The sequence below is a fragment of the Xyrauchen texanus genome, chromosome 50 (assembly GCF_025860055.1).
Source record: "Xyrauchen texanus isolate HMW12.3.18 chromosome 50, RBS_HiC_50CHRs, whole genome shotgun sequence".
NCBI classification, from domain to species: Eukaryota; Metazoa; Chordata; class Actinopteri; order Cypriniformes; family Catostomidae; genus Xyrauchen; species Xyrauchen texanus.
This window is the reverse complement of record NC_068325.1, coordinates 10,301,312-10,322,451: the sequence shown is the minus strand read 5'-3', so window position 1 is coordinate 10,322,451 and position 21,140 is coordinate 10,301,312. Positions and strand designations below refer to the sequence as shown.

At 37.9% G+C, this 21,140-nt stretch overlaps 2 protein-coding genes across 3 annotated transcripts in view; both read right to left on the bottom strand.

Annotated features, from left to right (window-relative positions):
• cfh (complement factor H) overlaps positions 1–3,664 on the bottom strand; it is a 148,230-nt gene extending 144,566 nt beyond the window's left edge. Inside the window, exons 1-4 of the mRNA XM_052123717.1 lie at positions 3,182–3,664; positions 2,860–3,027; positions 2,655–2,760; positions 2,476–2,552 (exon numbers count right to left, since the gene is read on the bottom strand). Of these exons, the coding sequence (XP_051979677.1) occupies positions 2,476–2,552; positions 2,655–2,760; positions 2,860–3,027; positions 3,182–3,251 (421 nt within the window). The 5' untranslated portion in view covers positions 3,252–3,664. The remainder of the gene's footprint in view (positions 1–2,475; positions 2,553–2,654; positions 2,761–2,859; positions 3,028–3,181) is intronic.
• Positions 3,665–10,436: 6,772 nt separating this feature from the next.
• cfhl3 (complement factor H like 3) lies at positions 10,437–18,866 on the bottom strand. 2 transcript variants are annotated; one of them, XM_052124230.1, is made up of 10 exons: positions 18,710–18,866; positions 17,308–17,499; positions 17,057–17,230; positions 14,894–15,070; positions 13,379–13,570; positions 12,952–13,131; positions 12,480–12,656; positions 12,207–12,392; positions 10,818–10,858; positions 10,437–10,645 (listed from the first exon to the last, which is right to left on the bottom strand). In XM_052124230.1, exons 1-9 carry the CDS (start codon positions 18,777–18,779, stop codon positions 10,836–10,838), a joined length of 1,371 nt encoding a protein of 456 aa, XP_051980190.1. In that variant the 5' UTR covers positions 18,780–18,866; the 3' UTR covers positions 10,437–10,645; positions 10,818–10,835. The 2 variants fall into 2 exon arrangements, with proteins under 2 accessions (XP_051980190.1, XP_051980189.1); XM_052124229.1 differs by having other exon boundaries at positions 10,437–10,631.
• Positions 18,867–21,140: the final 2,274 nt, after the last annotated feature.

Below are 21,140 nucleotides of genomic sequence, written 5' to 3'. Positions count from 1 at the left end.
GTTTTGTGGTCCGTTCAGCATAATGCGGCGGCTCATTTTAGCTGATTGGCCTCAAAGTGTGTCGGCCCATCGGGAAAGTGGTTGCTGTATGTGTGAAACAGGCCTAATTTCTGGAGTATAACCAATCTCAAAATCAGTTAAGGTTGCACACAGTAATCCTCATTAAAGTTTAAAACAAAAATGTTTGATAACACTTTCTATGAAGAACACACACACACATATCTATATCTATATCTATATATATATATATATATATATATATATATATATATATATATATATATATTAGGGCTGTCGATTTAATGCGTTAATTCAGTGCGATACATTTTTTGTTATTTTACAAAAAATAACATGCTAAAAAAAATTACGCAATTAATCGCATGCCCACGGACCGTAATAAGGAAGATTCCTGAGAAATGCAAGCTTGCAGTACCACCTGTTTACTCCAGAGGACAGTAAGTGAAATTTCAGCTGTGTGAGCAACGTGCAGTTTATACATTGAAGAAAACACTTCAGTAGGCGGAAACACAAAAACATGCGTTACGTTCTTGCGTTCAAAACACTCGGAGCGCAAATGCGATCTAAGGGATCTCAAGATCTAAAGATTGAGTATTAAACTATATTTAACTTGACACAGTGATCTAAACATTTTATATTTATGATGCATTGCACCCGAGACGTCTAACATAGGTCTAAATTGACGGGTCCTTAAACAAGCCCTCATAATAAATCTCCAACTGATTGACAAATTCACTTGTGAAATGGATTTCTGTGAACTGTATGCCAATGATTGACTTATGATCACTAATATAGTAGTAAACAATACATTGTATTCTAAAGCCTCTTTTTGTATTGTTTTATCAATGATTAACTCTTCTGCTACAGGAATGTAATTAATTTTAATTATCTGAATATTTAAATTAATATATATATGTTATATGAGGTGCTTTCTCAGACAATATTTGTATATGCGATTAATCACGATTAATTAATGGGGACACCATGTAATTAATTCGATTAAAAATGTTAATCTATTGACAGCCCTAATATATAGGTCCTACATATAAAATTAAAGGCATAATAAATGCGTTATTGAATTCATAATACCTCGTAATACACTCTTGAATAACTTGTAACTTTTAATAAATTATTATAACTACAGTCATAATACATATAATACTTCCCCTATTCATATTTATACTTTAGATTATAATGCATTAAAAGTAGGGGTGTGACGAGATCTCGCGGTATTATACAACGTGACGATATTTCTCGTCAAGGTGAGAAAAGCTGTCTCGCGATATCAGCATGACAGAATCTGAGGGTGAAAGTAGGATAGAAGATGCCGCCGCCACATTTAATTCGTTTGTGCATTTTGGGTACCCGGTGGAAACAATAAACGGCAGAGAATGTGACAAGACATGAACAATATGTAAGCACTGTAAGAAAATAGTGCTGTACACCGCGGCTAACACAAGCACTATGCAAAGACACCTACAGAACCACCACAGCTCTCAACTAAAATCCACAACCGCCGCTCCCTATAAGCAGACTACGCAGTCTGCGTAGGGCACCATCTTACCCTAGAAGGGCCCCAGAAAGTCCTTCCCTTATTCGCACGTTATACATTATTCAAGGACCCGAAGGCAGTTGCAGAACACAGATGATCACTTCGCGCTCATAACACGTGTATCGTCACACCCCTAATTAAAACACAAGTAACATCCCATTTTATCGCAGTGGAAGCCAAGTTAATCGTATAAGTGCTGTCCTGCAAAAGAACCATTGTGTAAACAGTCAAAGGCTTTAAAGTGATTTTTGCCTTTAAACTTACAAAAGCAATATCTTCTTATAAAAAGCCATAACATAAACTTGTAACATGCAATACATCACAAGTCAAACTTATTTAATGGAAGCTATTTATAAAATAAGTCTCCAAATATGATGCACAAACCTTAATCTTTATTGAATAGGTCCAGTGTAGAATCAGTTTTATTTTGTATCTTTTATTTTATTCTTGGTGTTTACGCCAAGTAGATTGGGTACATGTGTGATAGACACACATTTTTGTCTTGAGAGAGATTTTCTGAAATATTTTAACCTTGTAGCATTACAAGTGTTTTTCGTAATATCTAAAAATGTACATTGAATGTGTGTTATTTTGTATTTTGTCCATGTGTAATGTACTGTATACAACATCCAGCATGACTTGTAATGTCTTATAACCATGAAAAATATATATTTGGGATGTTTATAATTGCTTTTGTCACTTAAAGCATACCTATTATATATACAGTACATACAGTATTTCAAATATATATAATACATTATAACTTCTGCAGATCAAATTGGATGTAATATGCATATTATAAGGTGTATAATGAGACATTTCTAATGCATTATAATGCATCTGCAATTAATTATACATTTGATGGAATAACAATAAACAAAACATTGATTTTCAAGAAGCCTTACCCTCACAGATAGGGACAGCATTATCCCACCCTTGGCTTCTGCAGTGACGCAGTTTTACCCTGCTTGCCATTTCGTACCTGTGAACACAAAGTCATTTTGTTTTTTTGTTTTTGTGCAAGTAGTATCAAACCTTGTAGTAAAGGAAACAAACAAACAAAAATGAAGCAATCCACATTTACCCTGTCTTGCAAGAATACTCCACTGTTGCTCCAAAAACAAACTCAGCTCCCTCTAAAAGCTTAAAATCACCATTTGGTGTATCTCCTGGGTGGCCGCATTTTTTCTCTGCAAAAATCAAACAAGTTTCACTCTGCATAATGAAATGTTACTTCAATAAATGTTTAGTTAATAACCATAAATGATGCGATCATCATATTTACTTACTTGAGCAGCTTCGTGCAATGTTTTCCTCCCAATTCCCATTGACACACTTCAGTTTGTACATGCCGTTATAGCCTGTCAGGCAGTTCACTCTCACTATTTCATTATTATTGTAAGAATCTTTCTCCAATCGTTCTATGTTTTCATATTTAATGTCCTTTTGAAGACATTCTTAAAAGCACAAACAATGCATACATGAAGACATGAAGAAAGGTTAAAAAGTGCATTTATTGTGTATATCATTGATCAATGAAATCGAATATAAAGGGCATTACAATAAATAACTAAATTAAAAAAAAGTAAAGAAGAAGAGCAGTAAACTTACCTTGAGATTGTACAAATGTAAAGGATAAAACCAAAAAGGCAAATCCAAGGAGTTTTATAGGAACTTTCATTATTGAACGTTTGAGCTCACTTCATAAATGACTGTAACTTTTTTTAATCTTTGTCTCTGAAACTCTATTCTCCTTGGGGATCAACAAGTTAATCATTTACCAAAGTCAGAAAGATGACTCACTTACAGCAGAACCTCTCTGTACAAAGATAACAGTTCCAGTAGAAAAAAAAAAAATCACTTCCAAATCTGCAATTCACATGTTATTTGGACACACTAAGAGATAGCTCCTTTAAAGAGAAGTACAGTTTCTTGAGTCACACATTTACGTAACCCAAGAACAGCAAGCAGCAAAGGGCAGTTTCCAAAATGTTTTCTGTCTTCTGCAGCTTTCTCTTGTTAGATCTTTTGCACTGCCTCATGCAGTTTGATTTTTTTGAATGAAGAAGAGCAGTATTTATTAAATGAATCTGATCGATTGGCCATTGTTGCAAAGAAACTAGAGACATAAGGAGGAAATTTTATAATCTTTTCAAGCTTTCAAACATTGCAACAGTACTGCCATTGCAAAATGTGTTTTTCACTGCCATTGCAAAATGTGTTTGTCACTGCCATTGCAAAATGTGTTTGTCACTGCCATTGCAAAATGTGTCCTTTAGAATTGAGCTGATAAACACACAGACATAGTTTTGAAACTGAGGTTACTTAAACATTTGAGTGTGCTAAACTTATGTAACACAAATGCAAAATGTATGTGAAAAAATCTGATTCCATGCTTTCAAACGATATTACATGTGACTATTTATTTATCTATCCATAGACTTTTACGTTTTATGTGTTAACCTATAAAAACACTCCAGGACCTGCCCACAGACCCGTTAAGAGGTTAAGAAAATTAATAAAACTTTAATCTGTGTCCTAAATGAACCTCATTATCTCACACTAAATAAATGTTTTTAACCAGAAAAGCAGAATGCAGTTTACTGGATCTTACAGTTGGCGTTTGGTAAACACTAAAATGTTAAACTTCAGGTCTTTGACTTCATTTGTAAATGTTTGTAAGAGACTTTCTTTTTTTTTAAATGGAGTATTAATCAATAACAGCCTATAGGGAAAACTATGCTGGTTGTCACTCAGTGTATACTCAGAGTAGTTTTAGTTTTGAAAGCCAATTTCTGTATAGGCACATACCTTGATATAAAAACGCTAAATATACATTTACATTTATTGCAGAGGAAAAAATATGCAGTTCATTGAACACACGGTGACCTTTTGTTACAACATATCCCAATAGCCGGACACATCCCCATCAGTCCATGTCAACTCAAGTGCATGCTGTCAATGAAGCAAAAATGAGAACATTTCAAGTTGATTTTTCAGTTCAACATCTTAAAATGATGATATAATTTGCTATAAAACAGAAGCTTTTTCACAAGTTGACTCAATTGCATTTTTGAACCCCACAGTATTTAGATTACTTAATTATGAGAATGAGAGTACATGTTTTAGCATAAGACATTTAACTTTAACAGCTAAAATAGCTTATTTGACTTCACAGTGGTCCCGAAAATCAGTATGCCATAACCAGAGCAGGCCTACTCATTGGTAATCACTTATTTTATGGAGCAACTGCACCACCAAGTGTTCCACATTACAAGTCCCTAAGTGATGGTGTTTAAATCAGATCACATGAAACATTCCAGAGGTTTGTTCTGAACATTTTAATATGAACATCGTTCTGAACTGATGAAATGAAGATTCAGGAGATTCAGATGACATTTTGCTTGGTTTATATATATATATATATGTATATATATATATATATATATATATGTATATATATATATATATATATATATATATATGCCTATATATAAATAAAAACTTTATTTTAGGTCTGTTCTTTTTACCTCCCCATTGAAATTACATTTATATCCCAGACTATCACAGATTAAATTTATATGGAAACACTATTATGGAAAAAGTTACATTTTAAAGGTTTTATTTTTCCCTTCGGCAGTTTCTTATCTCTCATAAGGCAGTGGTCCTCGTCCTGGAATACCCCAGTATGACACATTTTGGATGTCTCTCTTATTTGACACACCCAGTTCCACAGAAAGGCTATTCCATATTGTATAGCACATCAAAATGCATGCATCGGGAGATGCGGATATAAACACTGATATAGTGCGCAACTGCGAAATCTGTCCGGGTAGAGCATGTTGATGTGATAACTCTTGTTTTAGCACAGCGATTGATTGACAGGTGAGAGGTGACACTTCGCTGCTGCCGGGATGCATAAAGGATGGATTAGTGTTCACACCTTAAAAGCAACGTGGTCACATGCGTTTTTGACCACATCCATATTTGTTTTTTGTGATTCTATTACACAAATATCACAAAACACATTTAGACTTGTAATTAGCGCTGAGCAAATTATGTCATCTATCACCCATACAAGAATGAGGCAAGTTCTGAACCTACAGGCCATACGGCTGCAGCGTGCATTTTGTTTACCATAGCTGTTTTTATTTTGGCTGTATGGGCAGTGTTGTTAAGCCTACTCACTATTTCATAGAATTGTTAGGGTTACTGGTGTAACTTCCACTTCCACTGGAGCATTACCTGCCATGAGAGTGTGTTCGCTGCCCGGTTGAGGACACCTGGAAGGAGAGTGGCTTGCAGAAACTTTAACGTCTGCTGACTCCAAAAGTGGGGGCAGCGTGTGAGTTGCGACATGCAATGTGAGCATAAGCCACCTTGGCGGTTTATGTATGCCATGGTCGCTCTGTTGTCAGGCCAGGCCAAAACATCCTTGCCCTGAATCAATGGCTGAAGCCTCTGCAGGGCCAGCAATACTGCCAGCAACTCTAAGCAGTTGATGTACCATTGGAGTCGGGGCCCTATCTGATACTGCTTGCCCGTTCGAGGCATCTGTCATGACCACGAAGCGCCTCGAAACCTGCACTAAGGAAACGCCCGCTCATAGAAATGTGAGGTCTGACCAATGGGCTGAAAGTCTGATGACACTGTGGTATGATAATCACAGGCTGGGTGCCGTTGCACCATGCCCACCTTGGGATGTCTGTAGCCAGTGCTGAAGCACTCTCATATGCATCAACCCAAGTGGGAGAATAGCCGCAAAGGAAGCCATATGCCCCAGGAGCCTCTGAAATTTTTTTACGGGTGCCGCTACCATCTGCCTGATTTTCAGGCAGGTCAGCACTGATCGTGCACGCTCGGTCATAAGACGTGCCGTGAGAGTGACTAAGTCAAATTCCATACTGAGAAAAGAGATGCTTTGCACAGGGGAGAGCTTGCTCTTCTCCCAGTTGATATGAAGTGAGAGTCGGTCGAGGTGCTGAAGCTAGGATTAGCCAGTCGTCAAGATAATTGAGGATGCGTATGCCCTTCTTCCTTAATGGGGCCAGGGCAGCCTCTGCGACCTTGGTAAAGATGCGAGGGGACAGGTACAGTGTGAAGGGTACTGGTATGCTCATCTCACGAAGGCAAGTCGAAGAAAGGGTCAGTGTCGAGAATGTATCGATACATGAAAGTATGCGTCCTTCAAGTCGAAGGGCACAAACCAATCCTGATGTCGTACTGATGGCAGTAACATCCTGAACAGAAGCCTGTGTAAGGCCTTGTTCAAGGCAAGCAGGTCCAAATTTGGGTGCGACCCGTAGGATGGATGCACCCTCGCCCCGCACCGCAGTGGAGAGAATGCCACTGAACCTGTTTGACATGTGGGCTCACCAGCCCTAAATGGCCTACCACCGGCATTGGTAGACATGATCACTCAGGCCAGAGGCGTGGTGGTAGGTCCTGCCTTGAAGGGGAGGAGCTCTACAAACACAGCGACTGGGGCAGAGAGAGCACTGCCCAAGGGAGACGCAGGTCTGCCTATAGGGTAGATCGGCTTGATAGCTAAGTGATGTATGCCGCAGTGCCATGCCCATCTCGGGACTCGAGTCTGAAGCCTGTGCTGAAGCGGTCTCATATGCATCAACCCGAGCAGTTTGCCATATGCCATATGCCCCAGGAGCCTCTGAAATTATTTCAGTGGAACCGCTGTCCTGCACCTGAAAGACTTCAGGCAGTTCAGCACCAACTGCGCATGCATGCTATCATTGAGACTGAGTCTAACTCCATGCTCTGAACTGGGGACAGTTTGCACTTTTCGCAGTTGACCCAAAGCCCTAGGCGGCTGAGGTGCATAAGCACCAGGTCCCTGTTTGTGCACAACAACTCTCGAGAGTGTGCTAGGATCATCCAGTCATCGAGATGCGGACGCCCACTTCCCTTAACGGGGCAAGAGCTGCCTCTGCGACCTTAGTGAAGACACGAGGGGACAGGCCGAAGGGGAGGACTTTGTACTGATACGCTCAGCTGTCGAAAGCAAACCATAGGGAAGGGTCTGTGTCAAGGTAAAATCGAGACATGAAAGTATGCATCCTTCAGGTCTACTACCGTGAACCAATCTTGATGCCGGACGCAAGCCAAAATACGTTTCTGCATCAGCATCTTGAACGGGAGTCTGTGTAAGGACCGGTTCAGATTTCACAGGTCCAAGATTGACCGAAACCCGCACCTTTCTTTGGCATGATGAAGTAAGGGCTGTAGAACCCTTTCCTCATCTCGGCTGAAGGGACAGGCTCTATCGCGCCCTTGAGCAGAAGGGTCGCGATCTCTGCCCGCTGAGTGGCGGGGCAGGTGCCTGGTAAATTGAATCGTATAGCCGAGACGGATGATCCTGGCCAGCCACCGCGACTGTTGGAAAGTGCTAGTCATGCGTCCAAGCTCCGAGCGATCGGCACTAAGGGGATGATCGCATCTGACGTACCTTGGGGTGGGGCCTCGTGGTTGGGGGGAGCAGGCAACACCACGTTGGGTAGCGTTGCTTCAACCCGAGGCGGCTGCGCTGAGGGAAACCAGCACTTACCTCCCTCCGCTTACCCTGCATAGGGCGGGAGAGCGAATGAGGAGGAGGGCCTCTTGGGCTGTTAGATTGTGCTGGTTAGATTGTGTACATATCCATTCGTGGGATTGCTGTCAAAATCATGTCTATACACAGCTTTAAGTGAGAAAGGGATTTATGTTAAGTAAACACAGACTGTTCCACAGTTATTGACAGTTGTTATTGATATTTTCAGTGCTTTGTAATGTGAATAAGATGCGTAGCAGAGGTCTTTAACATCCACAGTGGAAGAAAGCTCTAAGCATAATGGCAAATTTCACTGCTAGTGAAAAAGGTGGATACACTCGATAAGCACTTTATTAGGAACACTTGTACACCTACTTATGCATGCGATTATCTAATCAGCCAATGGTGTGGCAGCTTGTGGCATGATTGTTGGTGCCATACGGGCTGATTTGAGTATTTCTGTAACTGATGATCTCTTGGGATTTTCACAACAGTCTCTAGAGCAGGGTGTCCCAATTAGTTTTCCCCAAGGGCCAAATTCTGTCAACAATACAAAGTCAATGTAATGACATTTTGATTTGTGCTGTTGCTATTATTATTATTATTACTATTGTTGTTTTTATTATTAAAAGAGCCATGCATAAATAGTCATATTTTTATTAGTTCTGTTTCTCAGTATTAGTAGCTTGTTCTATTTATTCAAACAATTATGAACATTTTGTTTGTATACAGATACACAAAACTACACAACTTTTCCTTTTACGTATGTACAAATGTAAATCTGTTATATACAGTGCAAGGGAATGTAATGCAGATGAGGTAGGATATGTTAAATAAATATAATTGACTAAGCTGTGTATTGCACATAATTGTTGCACAATGTGGCAGTTTTAACTGTTCATGAGATGGATAGCCTGAGGGAAAACAAACTGTTTTTCTGCCTGATGGTTCTGGTGCTCAAAGATCTGTAGTGCAGACCAGAAGGCAACAGTTCAAAAAGGTAGTGGGCAGGCTAAGTGGGGTCCAGAGTGCTTTTTCCAGTCCTTTTTCTCACTCTGGAAGTGTACAGTTCTTGAAGGGAGGACAGGCTGAACAAAAAGACACAAATGCAAATGCACACACGCCAGCTGCATATGGCTCTCTCTCTCTCCCGAACTGTCGCATTCCGCTGCACTTATCCCTCTCCTTGGCTGATTAGCCCGATTGGGGGCAGGGCGTGCGTAGTCACATAGTGTTCCTAATAAAAGTGCTCACTGAGTGTATTCACTTTGATATCCTTTGTGTTCCAGAGTTATAATTTGCTGCTGACACACAGTGTGGCCCACCATTCCTTCTCTGGGAGAGGAACTCATTTGCATAGTCTAATGTTCACAGTTAGAAAAGTGTCTTTAAATGTTTACCTATGCATTGTTCACTTTCCATACCACCTCCAAAATATTCTTGACAGTATTCTGAATTCACAGAGTACATATATAATACTGAAAGATAAAATATAACCTATACATAAGTTTATACCTTAAAAGTTAAATTTGTGTGAACTATTGTGCTAATCAAATAACTGCAAATGAAATAAACAGTTCTGTGAACAAACATGGAGGTGTCTGGTAGTTTCCCAAGCAGTTTATCTGATGGTGGCTTGGCACATGTTTGTGTTGGCCCACCATGATCCCATCAAAATGGAGCCACATTTTCTTGAAAAAAAAACTGCAATAAACTGACTTTTGGAATGCCATTTTGTCCGGCTGTTCACCACATTTTAAACATATTTAAAACACTTTACTTTAGACTCAGTGAGCCATATTGTTATTATATAAATTAATATACATTAAGTTAAGAGCTATATGGCAGCTTTATATGCCTCTACTAGTCTAGGGTTTCTAACCATATCCAGCCTTATAGAAAAAGATCACATAAAAAAATATAGTAATAATTCAATATTTTCTAATCCTCATGTATCCTTCATGTTATTTTTAAAAATGTTTTGGACCAATAAACACTTTTTAATAAACATAAAGCAGTTTTTATACAGTCTTGCCATACTACGACAGTTCATAGTGACCAATGGCATAGCTGTCTCAGATGATGCACTATACACTGACACACTTATTGTACACTTAGGGTTGCCAGCTGTCCCATATTAGCCAGGACATCCTATATGTCAAAGGTGTCCCATACAGGATGCCTATTGTCCTGTATTTAAGTGGCAAACATTTTCATAGAAAACATTTTGTTTAGGTTCTGCATGCTAAGTTTTTCACTGATTCGAGAGTGATTGTATGTGATTGTTGAATGAAAAGGCACACCAAACAAAGTCTAATCATTAGAAAGTTTTTATTACAAACGTGTTGAAGCAATGTTGACAGTTATTTTTTGAGAGTGTAACAAGTTTGTATGTGAATATGAAGACCTACAAGCATATGAACACAATCTTGTTTGAGTGTGTCTGTCTATGTTTGCTTCTGTAGTTGTGTGTCTGTCCATCTTCATGCTCAGGATACATCCGAAGGATCTTCAAATCTTAACATGGGAAACTATGATTAATGCACAGGGAGGTTGACAGTATTAGCACACTAAAATAAAAATAAATACATGCAAATACACTCATTTGTGCACAGACACACAATAACCCACATGTGCACACACGCTGTCTTCACAATCTTTCAAAATGTAGCACTATCAAAGTTTTGAAATTATATACATTACCTCAGTTACCAGTCCAGTTTAATTTACATTTGCTGTATCACCTGTCGACAAAAAAAAAAAAATGGATAGATAGATGGATGGATGGATGGATGGATGGATGGATGGATGGATGGATGGATAGATAGATAGATAGATAGATAGATAGATAGATAGATAGATAGATAGATAGATAGATAGATAGATAGATAGATAGATAGATAGATAGATAGATAGATAGATACTGAATGCATTTAGCCAAAGTACTAAATCAGAAATCAGCATGAGGGGAGTACTATCATGGAGTTTCAAAAATAGTGAACATTTGTGATCGTCTGTGTTCCGCGACTGCTATTGGGTCCTTGAATAAAGTATAACATGTGAATAAAGTATAGTGTGCAAGGAAGGCCAGCCGGTGGAGTTTCTGGTGCCCCCCTAGAGTAAGATGGTGCCCCCTAGGGAGTTGGTGCCCTCCGCAGAATGCGTAATATGCGAACAGTGGCAGTACTAAAAACACGAATACGAGTTGAATTCCATGGACGCACAGGAGGCAATATTTCCGATTAGGAATCTATGGGCCCTGTCCCAAATGCCACACTGTGGTGACATAATGTAGGGCAGTGACCGTAAGACATCGTTTTGCATTGTGAATAGTATCACCCTTCTGAAACCTAAAACTTAAGGTTTGTTGTTACCGAATGTTCAGTACCATTACCTCGGCCCCATTCTACCAAGTTACCGACCAGCATTATCTCGCATCAGATATTTGTATCATTACAAATTTGTTTACATTCTCTTTTGGCATGATCTATTCACAGGTGCCCCTATGTTCAAAAACACTTTCTGCTTTGGCCACTGGGGGCAGTACTTTAAATTTCAGTAAACAAAGACAGAGTTCAGCTCAAGAAAGGCCAACTAAATGTTTCTCATTTCACTGAGATTTTCAGATTGCTTTCCTGCTTTTCTGCCCAAAAGCCTGGATAATTGGGTGAGCTAATTGGGCGAGCTATCATTCATTGGGCGAGCTATCATTCATTGGGCGAGCTATCATTCATTGGGCTTAACTTTGCGACAAATGGCCAATAATTAATAGTAATGGGTTATCAATGTAAAAAAAATTCTACAGTACATATGCGCAAAGCATTTTCTGCTCTGAAAGACAGACAAATCTAGAAGAAGCTGTAGTTTAGCATTCATAACCTTGCATTTTTCCTATGAAAAATGCACTTCTAGGCTTGGTCAATTATTTTCATTGAGTATTTCCACTAGATGTGAGCAGAAGTTTAAGCATAAGCTCTCAGGTGCTTGTAAAAAATATAGAGCCGAGTACACATTTAGCTATTTACAAGTGACCTCTGCATTTTCCAACTTTTCAAAAGCACCAGCTGAAAAGAGATAAACAGTTATACTCACAACTTTTGTCAATTTGTAAATTCCCAGCTGAACATGACACATCCAAATGTTCCAATCTCTCTGCACCCCCAGTATTCCATCCAGATGTGCAGTTAAGTCTATACTTCCCACCATGCTTTACGTAGACCTTTTGCTCGGGGGGTAGTAGATTGTACATCTCAACAATCTTATTAATTTCACAAGGTTCTATGAAAGAGACAGCATCCAATTATGAAACATGACAGTGCATACACCACATTACTCAAGAAAGTGATTTGGAAAAATACGACTCACTCAGACATTTTGGAGGGGTCTCCCATTTCTTATTCTGACACTTATAATATTCCTGTTGCTTGTCTAGAACATAGTAAGGTTGGCAAGTGTAATAAACCTGTGTAATGACTTCACCTTCCTTTCTATGTACATCAAAATCTCCATGTTCAAGGTAAAGTGGTGGTGGACAGATTTTACCTAAACATATATGGTAATAAAGTAACAGACACATTTATTTATTTATCTTTTTACAGAAAATCTCACTTACCTCACCATCATATGCATGTGGTTGAAAATTAAGATTTTCCCTTCTAAAGATCTGATAATAATTGATTGAATAACAGTGTCCCTCTTTTCAGGGTTTGTGCAATTATAAAGGAATTTTTTCTTTGGAAAGTTATGATATAAAATGAAAAAAATATTTAGGATTGTAATTACATTGTTACATTCCACACTCATAATTCACTATAAGAAAGATTTTGTGGGGACTCACTTGTGCATTCAAATGTTCCATTCCATTTTCCATTTTGACAAATCAAAGATCCTTCTGATGTTTCATTGTATGGACTATTGCACTCATATCTCAATATTTCAAAGTTGTTGTACTCATTTTTGTTATTTAACAATTTCACAAACCGTAAGTGCTTTGTTGGTTTGGAACACTTAAATGTTCCTAGAGGAACAATTAAATGAAAAATATCACATGAAAATTAGGTTGATGCAAAATGTTCATGGTAGTTCAGATGGTATTAAATGAATAAACAAATGTTACATTTTTATTGAATATAGACTGCACCCAGTGGTTTGTTAATATAAAGATGCAGGAGAGACAGAAAGACAGAGAGAAGAGTATATAAATAGAATAGTATTTAAATACTCAGAGTAATCCTAAAACATCTGTCGTTAGTATATATTTTCACCTCTACAATGTGGATATGGGTAATCCCAACTCCCATCTGACTGGCATTCAATTGCACGGTGGCCATACATCTTTATGTTCCCATCAGTGCATTGGAAAACTAAGACATGTCCAGATTGATAAGGTGGAGTTTTGCCTGGGTATCCAAATAAAATGTCAACATTTTTGAGTTCTTGCTCCGGACAGGTACCCTCTGTATATAAAAAGAAAAAATGTCTGTAATACAGTATATTACAAACTTTGTTCATATTTTTTTCATGTTGTACTTCGTACTACATTAAAAGATCAAGCTTGAAGAGATTTTGTCTGCCTCTTTCTCAACAATTGAGAAAAACAAATGTTTTACACTACATGGTGCGGCTTGACTTATGGGGGCCGACATTCTGACATTCACAAGCCAAATAGTGCTCCCTTAGTCTCAGTAAACCCTAGCACTGCTATTAATTTACATCAAGTGTGGAATTGGTAAATTACAACTACTGCTTTTGTGTAATGCTGCAGTCATACCATAGATGTTAGTCCAGGACAACTGCCATATCGGCCAGTGCAACATAAACATATTCAGCCTGGTGTCATGAACATAATGCAACTATGGCAGAATGTTTGCAAAACGAAATGATGTGCCTTATTACATGTTTGGCTGCAGTTTCTGAGTGAAATGTCCAGCAGGGGGCATCCATAGAAAGTAAAATGGTGTTGTTATCAGATGAAGTTTATGGAGGTTTTTTTCATTGTTTTCGATTTTATCACATTTATCCCCAATTTTGGTATGCCCAATTCCCAATGCGCTCTAATTCTTCGCTTCAATCCTGGTGGCGGATTACAAATCTCAGTTGCTTCCGCTTCTGAGACAGCATGCACATCTTATCACTTGGCTATCACTTACCTTGGAGACCTAGTGCGCGTGGAGGCTCACGCTATTCACCACGGCATCCATGCACATCTCATCAAGCACCCCACCAAGATCAAGAACCACCTTATAGTGATCACGAGGAAGTTAACCCATGTGACTCCACCCACCCTAGCAACTGGGCAACTTGGTTTTCACTCAGCACACACTGGATTCGAACTCGCAATTCCAGGTTTGGTAGTCAGTATCTTTGCCTGCTGAGTTACCCAAGCCCCCCTTAGAATGGTACCTCGAAAGTACCTCCCTAACCTAAAACTTTAACCTAAACCTTACCAACCTTAACCAATGCCTACATCTAACTGATAGTATCCAAAAACAAAATGAGAAATGAAAGGCATATTTTCTGAAGCAACCACGTCATCTGGTGTAGCTTCTACGAAACTCTCGTTTCATGTGTCAGCTAGCGTCATTGGTTTTGAACCACTGTATTACGAGTCCAAAGTCCAACACAATGAGGTGTAGTGTCACTTGTGTTAATTTCACCAGGAGAATTTGGCATGAAAAAGTCAGCTTGCAAAAATGTAGTTATAGTAACGTTCATACTATGAGACCAGGTATCTATAAGGTGTTTCAATGATTCAATAAAATTGTTAACAAAATACTTGCTGGTGCAGTGATGTATGCCTAACCATTGGCCACTGGAATCACAGGTGATTTGTACAAACTGCTCTGGTTTAAATCCAGGAAGACAATGAAATAATAATCTTGAAGAAATTGTGTAGTACGGTTTCTGGATTCCCACAATCTGTGCATTTGGGATTTTTGGTGCTTCACATGTAATCTCTGGAAAACAAAAATCCATCATACTAATTAACTGCAGAATTCATATTTAAGCAAAATCACACTGGTACTGTTGTTCTGAATATTAGCACATCTGTGATTATTTCATTGGCACAAGGCCGCAGGTATATTTGGAACAACGCAATTCCGAATGTGATATTGCTTTTAAACAACTTTTTCATAATCATAATTAAAAGTTTTATAGTTAGTTAATTATGATTAACAGTGTTAATATTACTAAGTAAATATTAGAGAGTAACATTTCAGATAAAAATTGACTGAGTTTGTGTACATTTTCTGTGCCAACATTTAGTTCCAAAAAACAAAAACAAATCATTAAGCTTTGTGTGTCACCAAGCAATGTATGGACTGAAAGCTGGTTTGTACAGCATATGTAAGCGGAGTGGAGAGATAACGTGATTACACAGGAAATCGCTAAATTAAGATTATTTCACCACCCAGTGTGCTGACTTCTGGCCAAAACGCTGGGTCCCACTTTATATTACGTGTCTTAAACTACTATGTACTAACATTAAATTAGAGCTGTCAAAATTAATGCGTTAACGCATACAATTAATAAAAAATGTTAACGTGTTAATTTTTCTTAATCGCAATTAACGCATTTACCTTTAATAAAGCATAAACCAGCAAAAACACTGGTGGGATAAGGCCGCCCTTTGAAAAACCTTTGAGATGTGTCCACTGGGACTCATTAATCACAACACACAAACAACAGCGATTGGAAAGGACATCTTAACACTATTTGTATGTACAAAACAAGCCCAGATGGGACTTGTAACAGAAATGCAGAATGCGACATTGTCTGCAGTGCTTTTTGTATGTGGGTTGAAATTGACGCGCTCTTACGAATCATGAACTCTGCTCACGATTGCTGTAGCAAAGCCACAGTCTCCCAGATGATTCATATTGTGGAGGATGAAAGTTTAAGAGATTTAATGCTTATTGCAATGAATATGCAAACTATGAAGAGACTAGTTCTTTCAATTAGTCAAACTGCCACTTAGACTTTGTGAAACATTTAATGTTACTTCAAAGGGTCCTATTTCAGAGCATTTCTATTTTTAGACTGTGGAAGGCTTTGTTCGGAAAATGATAATAAAGCATTATAATGTTACATATTGTTTTATTTTCTTTCTTAAGATGGAAATAAATGCATTTTGACAGAAAAAGAAGTGTGTATATATAGTGCCAAACATAGCACTTTAGAAATCTGCGATTAATCACGATTAACTATGCAATTAATCACTATTTTAATCGACTGACAGCAATACATTACATAAAATATAATGTATTTATTGTGTAACTCATGTTGTTCCGAAAAATTCTCACAAGATTCACATTTCTGCTACTAAGGTTGAGGTACGGGTAGGTTTAGGATTAGGGGTAGGGGTTAAGGTTTAGGGTAAGGGTTGAAGTAGGGTTAGGGTTAAGGTTAACAGTGTACTTACAGATGTAATTAAATGCAGGTACTTTAAATGTAATTACAATTCAACAACACATTGACATAATAAGTGAATTGTATTAAATACGTAAGTACATAGTAGTTAAAGACTCCTAATATAAAGTGAGTCCAAATGCTGTTTTGTTCTAAGTACTTAGTTCTTATGGTTAAGGTTTGGGTTAGGAATTTATTAATGTATTTATTTATCAGATGTTGCCAAGAATCGGAAAGCTGTATTTTTATGAGTACTGGCGCACAGGTGTAGTTCCAGCTTCAAAAGTAATTCGAAAAGCAAAAAAACGATTATACCAACAAAAAAAAAGTCACCCTCCTGTGACTTTACCAGTCTGTAATCACTCAGCTCTAGTTCCTCATTAAAACAACCTGTTCCCCATCCACTCCACACCATTAACACAGTCAAGCATAGTATTGTTAATCTAAATATCAACAGTCTTGGAATGCCGCTTGGCCGGTTAGATTAGATGGCCTTAGTGGCACAGATTAGGATAGTCAAGAGCAGGACATACCAGCACATAGTGGATCAGGTTTCCAGCCGTTCCGTGTACATGTGGCCATCTTCTCCCTTTGACGATATCCAGACATACAATAGTATGTTTTTTGTACTCCCAATTTCAAGTCTCCTTGGAAGTAAAAGTTTGGGATATGCACATGCTTGTCAAGTGGGACTTCACATGTAATCTCTGAAACAAGATTCACATCTTTTAATAATATACTGTAGAATGAGTCCAACCGCAATCCAGAAATGTTATAAACTTACCTTCACAAGTAGGCCTGTAATCCCAGTTCCCATTCTTTTGACATGTAAACCGATATGTTTCCTTTTTAAAAAAGAGTCCGTGACTTTCAGAGCAGGTAATTTCCACGCTTTCTCCAACTTTGAAAATTGTTTTTCCCGTTGGTTTGATCAGTTTTATTTCATGTCCGTTTGACTCAAGCTGACAAGTTTTTTCTGGTCAAGGCATACATACAAAACGAGGTTAAGAAAAGATCAAGCATTAAAAAATTACGGCAAATATCACATTTTAAAACATCCTAGTAATACAATACTTTGATCAGAGTGCCCATGTATTTTGAGGAGAATGCAGATATTGTGATACCACTGTATGGACAGAAGGACTTCAATATTTCAAGCATTTCCACTATGAATTATTTTATATCTAACACTGCTGCATTGCCAACCACACTCTGGGTTCAGTCTCCAGCCATATTTATTGCATCTTGGGCTTCCCGGTATGGGCTTTGTCCTTTATCACATCTGAATATAAATGTGCCTTCTGTATGGTACTCTTTCTGGTAATCTTTTAACTTGAAGTCCAAGATGAGAGATACAATGACAATAAAGAAAACCGAGTGACTTTCAAGAAAGCTACCCACACAGATAGGGACAAAATTATCTGACCCTTGGATTCTGCAGTGACGCTGATTTATCCTGCCTGTCATTTCATACCTGTGAGCATGAAGTATAGAAACTTTTTGAAGTGCAAGGACTGTCTAACCTAAGAGAACAGAACAACTATTATATATATAAAAAAAAAAAACATATTGTCACTTGAACTGCCTTTACCCTGCATGCATACTCCAGTATTGCTCCATAAACAAACTTCGTCCTCTGTATAAGTTTAAAATCACCATTTGGTGTATCCCCTGGGTGACCACATCTTTTCTCAAATGAGTTTCACTCTTCATGATGAATTGTTAGTTCAACAAGCGTTGAGATCATCACCAAAATTGGTGCGATCATCCTAATGACAGTTTTCTTACTTGAGCAGAGTCGTAAAAAGGTTCCCCTCACATTTCCCATTGACACTTCAGTCTGTACATGCCGCTATAGCCTGTTTTGCAGTTAACTTTCACCATTTCATTATAAGTGTAAGACTTTTTCTCCAACTGTTCTATGTTTTCATGTTTAATGTCCTTTCGAAGACATTCTGAGAATCACAAGCAATGCATACACAAAGACGTGGCGTTCTAATGTGTGTTGAGGGCTGAAGTTCATGCATTAGTCAATACTCTAAAACTACATAAGGGATTTTAAAAGTTCTGGAAGTGCATGATGCATTGTAAGTCAATGAAATGTGAAAAGACATTAATAGGAATAAAATAGCAATAAATTAAATAATACACACATAAGAAGATTTCCTAAAGAGATGTAAACTTACCTTGACCTCGCACAATTGTAAGGGAAAAAACAAAAAAGGCAAAGCCGAGGATTTTTATAGTAACTCTCATTTTTGACCATTAAGGTGCACTTCACAAATAATTGTAGCTTTTGTTTTTTGTGTATGAACATTTTGCCTACATGTGGGGGGAACATTAGTTAATCATTTACCAAAGTAAAAAAAAAAAAGGTCTCCGTTATCTAAATTCTCCATACACAAATGTAATATCCAATAAAAGTAAAATAATCTTATCCAATGTTGAAATTCACATGTGCACTTTTTGGCCATACCTCAAGACGCCTAAAAAGTGCAATCACTGTGTTGACAAATGTATTTCCTGTACCAGCTGGTACAGGAAATACACGCCCTTTATCACAAAACTGTTAAAAGGGTACAAACAACCCACATAATTGGAGGTGAGTCAATGCCTACACCACTCATTGGGCACATTTCAAATGGTATTTTTTGTGCACTTGAAGGGCACTGTGGATGTGAAAAGGGGGCGCTACACTCGACTGATCCAAATGAAAATGAGCATGAAGGGCCCTTCTGCAAGGCTGTTAGCAAAGGGTACATACAATAGTCACTGCAAGGAAGTAATTTTAACGTTTATGATCCAGGGCAGCATATACCGGCTTCAGAAGACTTCAAATGAAGTGCATGAGTAGTAGCGATAACATTTATTGTGGTTTTATGGTGTTATTTGTCTTTTTTGGAGCATGAAATACCAGAGTCACTATTCACTTTCATTAATTGGCAAAATAAATAAATAAAATTATAACAGTATAGACTTTTTAAAATGTCTCCTTTTATGAAAAAAGGAAAAACAAGTAATTCGGGTTCAGAATCAAACATGATGTTTTTGTACGTTGAAGCATATTATGAGGTTGTCATTTGAGTTTTTTTTATTAGACACCAATATTGGATTTAGGGAAGAAGACAAAACACTCATTAGTATTGAGAATGCTACAATTTGTACAGTATTCAATCGGACCATATTATTTCCCATCACAATGTTCCAGAGGATCAGTATGCCAAGATGAATAGCCCAACACATTGGCAACCAGACATTCATGGAAAACTGTACCACCAAGTACTTTTTGTTATAATATAAGAAGTGGACTTGAGGAATGCTGTATGTAACATTCTCCAATCTTTGCTGTTGTAGTACTTTAGAGCAGCCACTAGAATGCAGACATGCCCCTTGGAATCAAGTTACTTGGAACACATGGTTTCATCTTTGTCACAGACAAAAGCATGTCTAAAATGATTCATGATATACTATCTATGTATTATCGACCTACATACTGTAGATTTGATCAACGTTGTGAATGTGTTATTTTTCACCTTTTTATGTTGATGTAAAATCTTTCATTATAACACCTGAAAAGAATTTCTCTGAAGTAATTGAAAATATAATATTTTGCCTTATTGTATTTACCAGCTGAAGTCTCTCAACTTGAAAGCCTGTAGAAAAAAAGAAATTTGTTATGAAATTCAAAACGTTTTTTTTTTTAAGCTACACCAAAACATTACATTCTGGTGACACTGAGAGAAACATTTTTAAATTGTTTTAAGTATGTGTAGCATTAATGTTAGCTATTGGCTGAAGCAGGCTGTTCAGAATGAACATGTTTTTAAGCTGATACTTAAAAATGCAGCGCACCTGCGTAAGACACTGAAAATGCATTCTCTTATCCACGACACAGCACTAACTGGATTTTCTCCAGGTTACCACTTTTAAATATTAACCCTTATTCTAAATTGAATTTAAGAAAATATTCATGGCAAATAACTGCTCCAAATTGGACTGAATTGTGAAATTAGGTTTTGCTAATCTGTTTGGCCAATCCACTGAAAAGAATTTACTTAAAAACTTATTCGCAAACATCTCTACACTAAATACAATTATTTTTATTTTTTTAAATACTCTGTCTGAACTTGATTCACTTATGGACAGTGGGAACATGTTTAAAATGAGTTTGCTTTAATTAAAATTACTATGTACATTAAAATTTTTCAAGTAAAGGTAACTTAACTCAATCAAGTACACCAACACAATTAAACATGTCAAAATAACACCACTGCAAGCATAGTGATAAGCTAGCTAATGAGAGGAAATCTTAACATGCTAAACACATGATGGTGGGAATGGTTAACACAGTAATTGCTCAATGGATAAAGCAAATGTAATATACTCAAAATTAAAACGCCTCCAAGTGTGGCTGGCGTGCCGTGCGCAATGGGCATGCAGCCTCCGGTTCCTGGACAGGGCCACGACTGCATTGGCACATCAACTGCCTCGAGTTGCTGGCAGTGTTGCTTGCCCTGCGGATGCTATTGCTATTGATCCAGAGCAAGCACATGTTGGTCCGGATGGACAACATGGCAACAGTAGCGTACATCAACCACCGAGGCCTCGTACGCTCTC